We start from the raw sequence: 13,301 nt of genomic DNA, 5'->3' as shown, positions 1-13,301 counted from the left end.
GAAACCCTAATAATATTAAAAGGCCCGGATTCTATAATTTGGTGAGGATTCTATTAGAAAAGGACTCTTTTTAAGCAGAATTGTGCAAAATTATTTAAGCTAAAGATGGATTTATTATAGAAACTAATTCCATCAGATATGTAACTCTAGTTTTCACTTTTATTGCTAGATTTTGCCTCTTACCATCCAAATTCTCAAGTGTTCCCTTCCTGCTTTTGCTTCTTTTAATTATCCACAATATAAAATATGTAACATCAATATTGGGAAAGGGTCAGTAGACATTATTAATTAACAAATCAATAAGCACCACTTTAGAGCTATTTGGTCAGATGAATAGTGTCTCCAAGAGGTAAATGCCCACCGCTGGCAAAATTCAGTACTATCTGGCTGTTGTTCTATTTCACTACTAACATTAGCATGAGGTAGAGAAGGATGAAAGAGAGGGACAGACTACACAGCCTGTGTATGTCATTCTTAGAGATTATTATTCTTGTTTGAAAGTCATGTAGCCTCATGGAAAGCAGTCTCTCACTTTAACAGTCTTCAAACAGTACAGAACAATCTCAGGTATTCACATTCATAAAATGGGTAAGAGCCAGAGTTGTTCCCAAATTATTCTTCCATCTGCAACTTGCTTTACAAAGTTCCTGATTTCTTTTCTAGGACTGATTTTTATTTTCTGGTTGTTTGTCTCTGGGTGCTATTAAATGAATACATTTACTATGTTCTTACAACTAAAAGAGAAAGGGGTTATTCAGATACATGTGAGGGGTTAGACATTAGAAATGAACAAGAACTGAGATTTTTGTCACAACTAATCCAGCTGATGGGGAATTAACTGGCTGAGAACACACAGATTTCTATCTATTTCAGATAGAACACTTTGATAGTGGTTCAGTGGATCCAGTCAGTCTTGATGCCATAAATGATGGGGTTCATCAGTGGTAGGAAGAAGATGGACACCTTCCTGTGATGATATGGATGAAGGAGAAGGAATGCTTTGCAAACTTGTGAATAATGGAAGGGCCTAGCACAGGGATATAAAGTAACAGGGCTGTCAGAATGTGAGACACACACTGGTGGGAGAGCTTTGAGTGGCTCCCTGTAGGAGGCAACGGCCATTGCAGACCTGAGAATCAGAATATAAGAAAGCACTATTAAAAGGAATTCTGGGCCCATGTAAAGGAAGATGACCAACAAAGCCTAGAGGCTGTTGATCCGTGAGACACAGCAGGGAAGTTGGATCATATCCTGGTTTGACAGTAAGAGTGAGAAAGGATATTGTCAGGGCAGTAGGAAAAACCGAAGAGATGCAAGCCATGAGGAATGTGAAGAATGCCCTAGGAATCCACCAAACACTCCAATTTTCACTACCTGGTTGTTGAGGAGCACTGAGAGATATCTCAGAAGGTTAGGGATGGCCACAAAGCAATCAGATGCCATAGAAAAAGGCATGACTGACTACATGAAAGCAGAATATGGACAACATGGAGGTGGAAAACACGGGCACATCAATTATACTTACAAAATTAAGCCATAGCTGTCTCAGTTGTTGGGTAATACTGTGATCAACAAAGACCCCAGTCAGTTCCTGACAGCTTAACCAAAAAGTAGCGCATGGGCTGGCTCAAAGATGAGTCTGTGTGGACAATGCAAATGACAGCGGCTTTGCCCAGGACTGCTTCTAGGTATACCTAGCAAACAGGGATGGAGACTCAGTAGTGGGCCCTTTCAATTCTGGATATCTTGTCACTGGGAACATGGGAGATCTACCATGGAATATGAAAGACCGGACATGATCAGGCACCACCTGACACAGAAGAGTTATAAAATATGACTTACCTATTTTTATTTTTCACAAAAATTCATGCCATGTGATAACTCACAAAGAGTGAGTTGACTCATTTAATGTCTCTTCCTAAATACCAAAGGTCTTAGGCTGAGAGAGAAATATTGAGCACTAGAGAGTTTTTGAGCCTTATTTTTAGGGATCTGAATAGTATCAAGGTAGCAATATTAACAAGAGTCAGGTCCAGATGAAAGTTGGATTGTTACATGCATCTGGAATCAACAAGGTAGGGTAACATTTGTCATTTGTATGTGAAAGTTTTGAGAACTGGTAAATCAAATCAGAAGTGAAAAATAATTGAATATGAAGGGATTTGAAAAAAAAATACCATTGAAATAAAGCAAAACAGAAACAAATAGAGACATCATTAATCAATATAAAAATGCAAGTCAATTGGCAGATGGATAGTTCATCTGATGGTCTCCTTTATATTTTACTGTTGCTGAGTATTGCCATAGTAATAGAAGTAAGAACATAGAAGCAATGCTACTGAAATAATCAAAAAGATGTCTACACCCTCCTGAGTGTCCAGAAACATTTTCCTGTGGATTCTTGGGCCTTTCATAACTTCTCAAATTTTGAAATGACACACACCTAAAGATCTTGTTTATCTTCTTAAGACTTTGGACATCGGATGAACTACCTATTCTCTTGAAGACTACACAGAATCATGTATCCAGCTATAACTCAGTGTGTAAGGAGGCAAAAGAGACATCCACGAAAGGGGCTTTGGAAGCCAAGGACTATTCTGGAAACAACAAAGAAACAAACAATCAGTCAACTGAGGTTGGTGAAAAGCAGGGTTTGATAGGATTCTTTCCTAAGTGTTCTCAGATAAAGAATGACTACTTCTTTCTTTGCTAAAGATAATTAAAAGAATTGCTAGAAGCTTCATCTGGCCTGCTGGTATGTTGGTATGATATTGCCCCATCTCTTCTCTATCTTTTCTTTCTTCTGTTTTTCTCATATCAGATCAACCTTGGAAAACACACAATTACACACCAAACTGTGAGTCTTTAATTGTTCCTGTATGTGCATCACAGAAGTAATTTGGTGACTCACAATTCTTTTTTCGATTTAGTTTTTATTATTATTATTATGTTCAATTAGCCAACACAAGTACATCATTAGTTTTTTTTTTTTTTTTAAGTTTTTGATGTAGTGTTCAAAGACTCATTAGCTGCATATAACACCCAGTGCTCATCACAACACATGCCCTCCTTAACACTCATCACCCGGTTACCCCATTCCCCCACCCTCCCTCCCTTCTCCAATCCTCGGTTTATTTCCCTGAGTCCAGAGTCACTCAAGATTTGTCTCCTTCTCTGATTTCTTCCCGTTCAGTTTGCCCTCCCTTCTCCTGTGCTCCTCTGTGTTATTCCTTATATTCCACATATGAGTGAAACCATATGACAATTGTCTTTCTCTGTTTGACTTATTTTTTTATTTGTTTTTTTTTTTTTCAGCAAGCAGTTATAGACTTCCTATCTGTTAAATATAAACCTCTGTCTTAGGTCTTAGAGGTAAAAAATAAGAGATCTTTGCCCTCAAAAAAAAAAAAAAAAGTAGAAGTAAGAAGAGATCACAAGTGGAAAGACATTTCATGCTTACGGATTAAAAAAAAATATTGTTAAAATCGCCAAACTACCCAAAGCAATCTACTCATATATTGAAATCCCTGTTAAAACAAACAAACCAACAAACAAAAAACACCCAGCATTTTTTCACGGAACTAGAACAAATAATCATAAAATTTGTATAGAACTACAGAAGATCCCAAATAGCTAAAGCAATCTTGAAAAAGAAGAACAACACTAGATGTCTAACAACCTCAGATTTCAAGATATACTACAAAGCCATAGTAATTGAATCAGTATGTTACTGGCACAAAAATAAACACATAGATCAATGGTACAGAATAGAAAGCTCAGACATAAACCCATGATTATATGTTCAATTAATCGTCAACAAAGGAGATTAGAATATGCAATGGGAAAAAGACAGTCTCTCCAATAAAAGGCATGGGAGAAACTGGACATCCGTATGCAAAAGGATGAAAAAGGATCACTTTCTTCACCATACACAAAAATAATCTTAAAGTGGATTAAGGACTTAAACGTGAGACCTGAAGCCATAAAGAAAGAAGATCACAGGCAGTAATTTCTCTAACATCAACCATAGCAAAAGTTTTCTAGACATGTCTCCTCAAGCAAGGGAAATAGAAACAAAAAGAAACTAGTGACTACATCAAAATAAAAAGCTTCTGCAGAGCAAAGGAAACAATCAACAAAACTAAAAACAACCTATGGAATGGGAGAAGATATTTGCAAATGACATATCTGATAAAGGGTTTATATCGAAAATATAGAAAAAACTAACACAACTCAACACCAAAAACCCCAAATAATAATAATAATAATAAAATGGACAGAAGGCTAAAAAGACATTTCTCCAAGGAAGACATACAAATGGCCAACAGACACATGAAAAGATGTTCATCATCACTTACCATCAGGGAAATACAAATCAAATCCAGAGTGAGATTATCACCTCACCAGTCAGAATGGCTAACACTGAAAGCACAAGAAACAAATATTAAAGAGGCTGTGGAGAAATAGGAACCATCATGCACTGTTGGTGGAAATGCAGACTGGCACAGCCACTGTGGAAAACAGTTGGAGATTCCTCAAAAAATTAAAAATGGGAATGCCATATGATCCAATAATTCCACAACTTGTTATTTACCCAGTGAATTTGAAAACACTAATTCAAAAAGATACAGGTACCTCTATGTTTAACACAGCATATTTACAATAGTCAAGCTATGGAAGCAACCCAAGTATCCGTAAATAGATAAATAGATATAAATAAATAAATAGATATATCTCATAATATCTCACATATTCTTATATATATATATATATATGGTATATATCTCACATATTCTTATATATATATCATGTATACACATATACATACATATAATGGAATATTACTAAGCCATAAAGAAGAATAAAATCTTGGAGCACCTGGGTGGCTCAGTTGGGTATACATCTCCTTCTAGCTCAGATCATGATCTTAAGGTCCTGGGATCAAGCTCCACATTATGTTCCCTGCTAAGCAGGAGCCTGTTTCTCTCTCTCCCTCTGTCTCCCCAATAGTGCTTGCTCACTCTCTCCAGTTCTTTCTCTCAAATAAATAAATAAATAAAACCTTTAAAAAAAAAAAAAGAATGAACTCTTACTATTTGCAAAAACTATGATGGATCCAGAGGGTATAATATTAAAAGAAATAAGTCAGTCAGTGAAAGAAAAATACTATATGGTTTCACTCACATGTGAAATTTAAGATACAAAACAAAAAAAGAAGAAAATATAAACAAAAATGAAAAAGAAACCAGATTGTTAATTATAGAGAACAAACTGGTGGTTACATGAAGGTAAATTAGTGGGCAGGTTATGATGATCGTGGTAATACATATTACCATTAATAAATCTTAATTTTAGATCTAAGTATAAATCTGTATAATACCTATATATAAAATTTGTATAATACTGGTTTTGTAGGTCTTGCTGATTTAATATGGCAGTATGTATATATATATATATATATATATATATATACATATATATATGTGTATATATATATTTATTTATTTATTTATTGCTGACCAAGCTGTTCTTCTCCATAAGTGAAGATGAGAGAACAAGAGCAGTAAGGAAGAGGGAGATTCTGGTGGCCACACTGAAGGCATCCAAATACCCTGGAGAACAGCAGGAGCCTAGCAGTGTGTATTCCTGTCCTGCACTTCCTAGAAGGACCCTGCAAGTGTCTTCATCTTGAAAAGGAGGGGACTGAATTAGATCCTCTTAGTCTATCCTGTAACTTCCAGGGCACAGTTTAAAATATGTGTAACACTTCAAGTATTTATCCTCGAAACTTTAGCTCCTTACTTTTATATCATTTAAGTTAGATTTACTTCCCATTTTCACTTTCCTGCTTAGTTTAAATCTTTTACTCAGGGTTTAACATCTTATTCTGTCTGGATTTTATCCGTTGTCTGACGTTGTCTGAAATGTAGAAAAAGTATTAAAAGAGATACATTTCCTTGATGGAGATCCTCTAGGCCATAGAACAATACAACAATACAAATCCTAATGGAACCTTCTCAGACACCCACATGACTACAGTTAAACAGACGTACCATGTAATAGAACTTTTTATCATGGTTCTAAATTATGCACAATCATTTTTCAATATTTCAGTCATGGTGGGATTATTATTTATAGTCATCTTATGTAAACTAATAAGCAAAATACATAGTAAGAATAGATGCACAAGTAATACTTAATAATGAGAGCATTTACAAAATTAATAATAGTCACCATTCCTATAATCTGGGGTTTTAAGCCCATGCTGGGTTTGTGGTGGAAAAGTTGACACCAATGCTTACATTCTGAGAACACCTGAACACCAAATTTTTGTGCTAGTGTTATAGAAGGTTCTTATCTCTCCAGCTGTACCAAGACTCTGAACTGCTTGGCCTCACCAGCTGTAAAGAAAAGCCGCTTATGCACCCTTAAGGAGGTGAAAATTCAATGGGCTTCTTCTGCCCCCTGCTGGTGTCCAGTTGGGACCATTAGCAGAACTACCAGGTCAAGAGTGAGATCCTCCAATTTATTGTCCAAAGCAGGTTGCGTCTAGGTGTCATTAAATAATGATACCAGTAGACAAGCAAAAACCTGGACTATTCTGGCCAACAGAAATATTTTTTATTCAATATAATGATAAAAAAATCTAACTTTAGCTTCCAACACTCCTCCTTTAGGCTTTTAGAGTAAATAAGGACTCTTGGTCATTACCCTACCTAACCTGAAAAAGGTAGGAAGTAGTCAGAGGATCATGTCCAAAGAATAGAAGAAAAAGACAGAGATACCTGAACATGGAGGCCAGTTTGAACTGGAGGATGTAAGGAAAGATTCCTCTGAAAGAATGATCTGTTTAATCTGATCATAGATATGCTTTCCAAATCCACATTCCAGACAAAGCACAGAGAGTGAATGCCAGAATCCCATCACGGCCCCGGACTCCAACTGACTGCTGTGTGTCCTCACTACTTATCTATGTCATGCCAGGCATTCCTCTGGTTGCTAGAAATTCAGAAAGAAATGCTATGCACACTGACAGAGAGGGGGCATCACAGCATGATGTTTTGGAAAATGACGTTTTATGTTTTTTCCTTTTCAATACAAATGGACCATATTGTGCATCTGACATATGTGACTACTTCCCTCTTGAAATGGTCATTTATTCTTCTCATTGACACTATTCTCTCCTGATTCCCATCCTATCTCAAAACAGAATTTAGAAGCAATCTCCAATATTTGTTGCTCTTTTATTGCTAAAAGGCTGTTATTCTCTGAGGCAGCACCTGTAACCTTTGTGGGTAGGCTGAAAAAGCTTGTATGAGAAAAAGCTTGTAAGAGAGCATGCTTATATTCACAAAATGTTTGAATCTTTTGTCATCATTTTAGGGCCAAAACTCCATGTCTGGGTCAGACTGCAATGATAGGAATCATATCTGGAGTCCGAGTGTTTTGTCCAAGGTCAGCAGGAATGCCTAAGGCAGCATCTGTTCTGTGTATTATGTAAACTTTTTATAGGTGGACAATGTTTGGTATCATGTGGCCAACAAAGATCAGATGTGTTACTTTAAGATACGAGTGCTGAGATTTCATGGTATTTTTTTTTTAAGATTTTATTTACTTATTCAACAGAGAAAGAGATCACAAGTAGACAGAGAGGCAGGCAGAGAGAGAGAGGGAAGCAGGCTCCCCACAGAGCAGAGAGCCTGATGTGCGGCTTGATTCCAGGACCCTGAGATCATGACCTGAGCAGAAGGCAGAGGTTTAACCCACTGAGTCACCCAGGTGCCCCATCACGGTATTTTTTTTTTTTTTAATAATGCATTTGCTTTAACTTGTTTTATACCACTGTAATTGTACAACTTGAATTCATAGAGTATTCCAGTAATTCAATAATTATTTGATAAATGCCCACTCCATGGTAAACCTCACTTTGCATTTCCATGAGCAAAAACCAGACATGGCACCTGGTTTTCTAGAGCTTCCAGTAGATCTCATGGGAAACCAGCATACAAGAAGTGGTATAAACACAAAGCAGGGTATTTTTAGGGGAGTAATTTATTGGAAAGGATGGGGGCACTCATGGTGGGGTTACAAGAATTCCTCTGAGGAAGCTACCTTGAACTTCTTCACCAAGGAAGAAAAAGCAATTCTGAGTGGTAAAACCATGAATGATGAAAGGAGGTTTTGTGCAAAGTACTTGGAGTAGATAATTCTAGGCAGAGAGAAGACCAAGAACAAAGAATCCGAGGAAAACTCAATTGAGATAGAAAAGAAGTGATCAAGGCATACGTATTTTTCTTCAAAAGGTAAAGACTCCAATCATTCAAGGAAGGAGGCAAATAAAAATAGTGGGTAAATTATTTCACATGGAGAGGGGCTCAGGGCAAGAAACAACAGAGGAGAGGATTCTAGAAGGGGTGTGACAGTGTCTGATAGAGGGTGCGTTCAGAAGAAGGGTAGCCTGAGGGCTGCCTGGTGTGCTAAGATAGCAAAGATGAGGAATGGGTCACAAGAGGAAGCCAGAATCTGAAGCTAATTGAACATATTGGAAGGATGAAATGAAACATAAAAGCCAGTGTAGACTTTAAAACATCTGCCTACACTCTAGACTCTTTAACCCTTTTATGATGACTCCCAGGGCCAGAACCCCAAGCAGGAAACAATGTGTGGAAGAAGACAATTAATGCTATTGCAAGGAGGCTATTTAAAATTCTGGACTTAACTATGCCACATTTTCCTTCCCTTAAAAAAAATTATTGTTATTATTATTATTATTATTAAATTTAATTTAATTTCTTTTTAGTGTTCCAGAATTCATTGTTTATGCACCACATGGCCTTCCTTTTGATCTTTAGTATGCTACGTTCTAAGGAAGAGAAAAAAACTCGCTCACCCCTTCAATAAATGTATATTAGATAAATACTAAATGTACTGATTCAGTGAGTGAATAAGTTGGGGGAGAACACTAGGCTGATGTCAGAACCCAAGAGTCTTCAGCCCAAGTCTCCCTGTCACAAGGACACAGGTAAGCTGAACATCTCAGCATGAGAGCTCTCATGGGAGATCACTCACTAAAGATCTCATGCATAAATATTCCTCTCTGCTTTTCACTGCAGAGAAAAAAAGCACTTGTTGGCTGTGTCATCTGGGATGGAACAACACAGGAATGTCTAAGGACTGTTTGGAGGAAAAATTCACTTGGAGACAGCAGAAAATAGAAAATTATGGGTACACAGTGACTATTTAAATAATTTTGGATACTTAAATGCTAAATCTCACTCTTCATTTAATGAATCAGAGGGGAGGAAACTAATAATTACTTTGAGAACCTCAGCTCTCAGTTTTACAGCTGTGCTTTTGACCAGAATCTCCAAGAAAGCATCCCAGGCAATATATCCTCTCTAGAAAAGAGCTTCCTCTTTTAGTCTATTCATTTTCACTTGTGGCTTCTAAGGACATCTGTGCACCTGCCAGAGGATGAATAACAGCTCTGAAATGATATTGGGAGGACACTATTCTCTCTAGGCAGCAGATAGTATATCTCTAAAGAACATAGTTGCTTGGCTAATATTTCCTACACTTAGTTAACTTTAAGCATAATTTTATTTGCTTAGAAACTTGACCTAGCTCATTTGAAATTGGAGCATTTCCTTTTTTTTTTGCCTTTTTTTTTTAATTTAATTTTTTCAGTGCTCCAAGATTCATTGTTTATGCACCACACCCAGTGCTGCATGCAATATGTGCCCTCCTTAATAACCACCACCACAACACTTTCTTACTGCCTGGAAGAAGCATCCCAGTGCCAGAATGATCACTTTGAGAAGCCCTAGCGTGAATTCTTCCACCTTCGTTCTCACTGCATTTTCGGGCCTGGAGCAACAATATCTCTGGATCTCCATTCCCTTCTTCACCACCTACACCTTGGTGTTTTGGGGCAATTGCATGGTGTTGCATGTGATCCGGACTGAGCCCAGCCTGCACCAGCCCATGTTCTACTTTCTGGCCATGCTGGCCCTCACTGACCTATCCATAGGGCTGTCCACAGTGCACACGGTACTGGGCATCCTGTGGGGGTTCATTCAAGAAATCAGCCTGGATTCCTGCATTGCCCAGTCCTACTTCATCCATGGTCTATCCTTCATGGAGTCCTCTGTCCTCCTTACTATGGCCTTTGATAGGTATATTGCTATTTGCCATCCACTGCGTTATTCCTCCATTCTGACTAATTCCAGGATTTTCAAAATTGGGCTCACCATAGTAGCTAGGAGTTTCTTCTTTATTACACCCCCCATCATCAATCTGAAATTTTTCCATTATTGCCGTTCCCACATCCTGTCTCACTCATTCTGCCTGCACCAGGACCTTCTCCGCCTAGCTTGCTCAGACATCAGATTTAACAGCTATTATGCCCTGATGCTGGTCATTTTCACACTGTTGTTGGATGCTGCTCTGATCCTCTACTCCTATGTGCTGATTCTTAGGGCAGTTCTGGCAATTGCCTCTCAGGAGGAGCGGCATAAATCATTGCAGACCTGCATCTCCCACATTTGTGCTGTTCTGGTGTTCTACATCCCTATCATTAGCCTAACAATGGTGCACCGTTTTGGCAAGCATCTATCCCCTGTGATCCATGTCCTTATGGGCAACATCTACATCCTTTTCCCACCTTTGATGAATCCCATCATCTACAGTGTCAAGACCCAGCAGATTCGAAGCAGAATGCTCAGACTCTTTTCTCTGAAAATATGTTGAGATGCTCAGGTCTTTTAAAGAACAAAACAGCAACAACAATTAACACGCACTATATAATACCAAAAAATGAATTTTATTGGGATTAGAGCTCTAGCTCAGAGTCTATGATTCTTGATTTTGAAACACATTTAAACACAATTCCAGAGAATCACCTACAAACGAGTTCCATTTTAACTTGTGCTTGGCAAGTGAATTGTTCATAGGGCTGGAGGTGTGAGACTTCATCTAAAACATTTCATAAATTTTCTACCAACTGTGGATTTGTGTCAAACAAGACAAAATATGTTCCTGCTATAAGTATATTCAAGAAAAGATAAAACAGACAATGTGCCCAATGTGGAAATCAGGCACTGAACCAAAGTTGAATTCAAATCCTAGGTTTCAGTTACAAAGGTGGATAACTTGGAACTTCTTTAATTCTGAGATTCAGTTAATTAATCTTCAAAATGGGGAAAGTACCCACCTCGCAGACATGTTGTGATAACTATATGGACCAGAATTGTCCAGCTGAATTTTTCTAACATGATGAGGATGTTCTCTAGTACAGAATAATGAAGACCAACATATAAGAATAGCTACATATGGCTATTGAGCACATGAAATGTAGATAATATGACTGGGGAAGTGCATTTTCAATTCTTGTTAACTATAGTTAATTTATATTTAAATGTTAAAAGGACATTGTCTTGGACAAAGCAGTGGCTACTATATTGAACAGTGCAGTTATAAAGAGGACATATAATGGAATTTGACTTTGAATTCAATTTTCACCCTGTTTCCTTAAAATCAGAATCTTCCCTTGTTATGTTTTATATGTAGACTCCATTGCCATTGAGCTGGAAGAAGAATTTGCTCCAAACTCTTTGCTTTTAAATCTAAAGTGTGGAATATTATGAGTGATAAAACTTTATTCTTATGATTGATTCTGAGTTAAAAAAATAAAGTTTTCCTTCTTAGTAATTTAGAAAATTTAGTTCAATTTCCAAAAGAAGGAAAGCAAGAAAGAAATCAGTTATCTGCACAGAGATGTAGGGGAATGGTGGTTTAATATTCCTATAATCTCTTAGGTACTGGAGGAGGAAATGCTAAATAGCATTCAACAAATGAATGCATCAGAGCAATTTTCCATCAAAGAAGTAAGTATTGTTTAATATTCTTTCAATACAGACCTCAGCTTATGTATTTTAGATTTGCATTAAAAAACCTGTGTTTCTCTCTTTCCCTCCTTTTTAGTGCTCCACTCAATTAAGCCGTCAGTATAAAAGCAAAAGACTAGGATTTTTTTTCCAACAGCTTAAAAGTGGGCAGATTGTTCCTGCAGAAAACAAAGCATCTAGGAACATGCTAGTTTGACAAGAGTCATATGGTCCAGTTATAGCAGGAAAACAGTAGCTAGCTGCTGAAACTTTGGAGGTCATGTTGTGCCTCGCAGACCATGTCAGAGCACATGTCTGCCTCTCAGTGGTTAGACAAGTTTCCCTTCAAGGTCTTGAATGTGCATCATCACCTCTCCTCAGCACTAACTCAATCTTGGGGAAGCAATGGAGCCTCTGTGGCAGTGAGATCTGTCCTGCGCCAGCCAGGCATGCCAGGAGTACCGATATGAACTAACATTGAGTTCAGAGAATAGTGACATATGTAACACATTGAGTCATTGGCTGGAGAATCATGTTTCATTTGGTGAATGGGAAGGTTCACTTTAGGATTTAGTACTCATACAGATGTTCTGAATATCTGTACCTCGGATTATGGCAACTTGTAGAATATGGGCCAAAATATTTGGAAAGAACAGCTATGAACAGTGGATGTGAAAATATCTGGTACACATTCAGAAATAACAGCTAGCTTTAGAACTCTTTGTACAATAAGGATGAGACATGTGAAAACCTTCAAAGTGTTTAAAATTCATAACCCAGTGGAAGAGGGGAAACAAGAAGGAAAATGAGTGAAGGAAGCTGAAGAAAATACATCTGATTACTGGCTCTTATACAAAGAGGAACAGGTTAGGAACATTTGATTTACATAGGACTCTATCTTGGAGCAGTAACACAAGTCAAGCAAAGCCCTTCTTAGGAGGAAAGGCAATTTTAGAGTCATCAGCCCAGGTTCTGGCATTGAGAATTGATGGACCTATCACAGATATTAAAAGCACCATCTGGCACTTTGTAGCCTTTTTAGAAACAAGAGAGAGGTTCTCCCATAGCTTCCAGAAAGCCAACTGTAAGGAGTAAGAAACTTGTTATCCAAGAATTAGACAGTCTCTGGGGGTCTTTGTCAATGTGGTGGCCTAAAGAGCCAGTGAGAAATAGCAAGTTCGTAGGAGTTGATCAGACGTCATGCTAAACCACCCAGCGTGGATGGGAAACACGATTGAAACAGCCACAGTGAGTTTAGGGAAGCACATGTTTTCTTTGTGTTGATTTTCTTACAGGAAGCCTGTCATGTCATGGTCCACTGCTCCTTTAACTAAAGGGATATTTAGAGCTAAAGGTCGGGTGAGGTGACCAAAGCGAGATGTGGGAAGTAAGAAAGTCAAGCCTCCGTTGGTATTC

At 37.8% G+C, this 13,301-nt stretch overlaps 1 protein-coding gene across 1 annotated transcript; it reads left to right on the top strand.

The window, feature by feature from the left end:
- The first annotated feature begins 1,417 nt into the window (after positions 1 to 1,417).
- LOC116599797 (olfactory receptor 51V1-like) lies at positions 1,418 to 10,749 on the top strand. The gene is made up of 3 exons (XM_032359771.1): positions 1,418 to 1,506; positions 2,470 to 2,635; positions 9,787 to 10,749. The coding sequence occupies exons 1-3, from the start codon at positions 1,418 to 1,420 to the stop codon at positions 10,747 to 10,749; spliced, it is 1,218 nt and encodes a 405-aa protein (XP_032215662.1).
- The last annotated feature ends 2,552 nt before the right edge of the window (positions 10,750 to 13,301 follow it).

Source organism: Mustela erminea, chromosome 9, assembly GCF_009829155.1.
Source record: "Mustela erminea isolate mMusErm1 chromosome 9, mMusErm1.Pri, whole genome shotgun sequence".
Lineage (NCBI taxonomy): Eukaryota > Metazoa > Chordata > Mammalia > Carnivora > Mustelidae > Mustela > Mustela erminea.
This window is presented reverse-complemented; position numbering and strand designations above follow the sequence as displayed.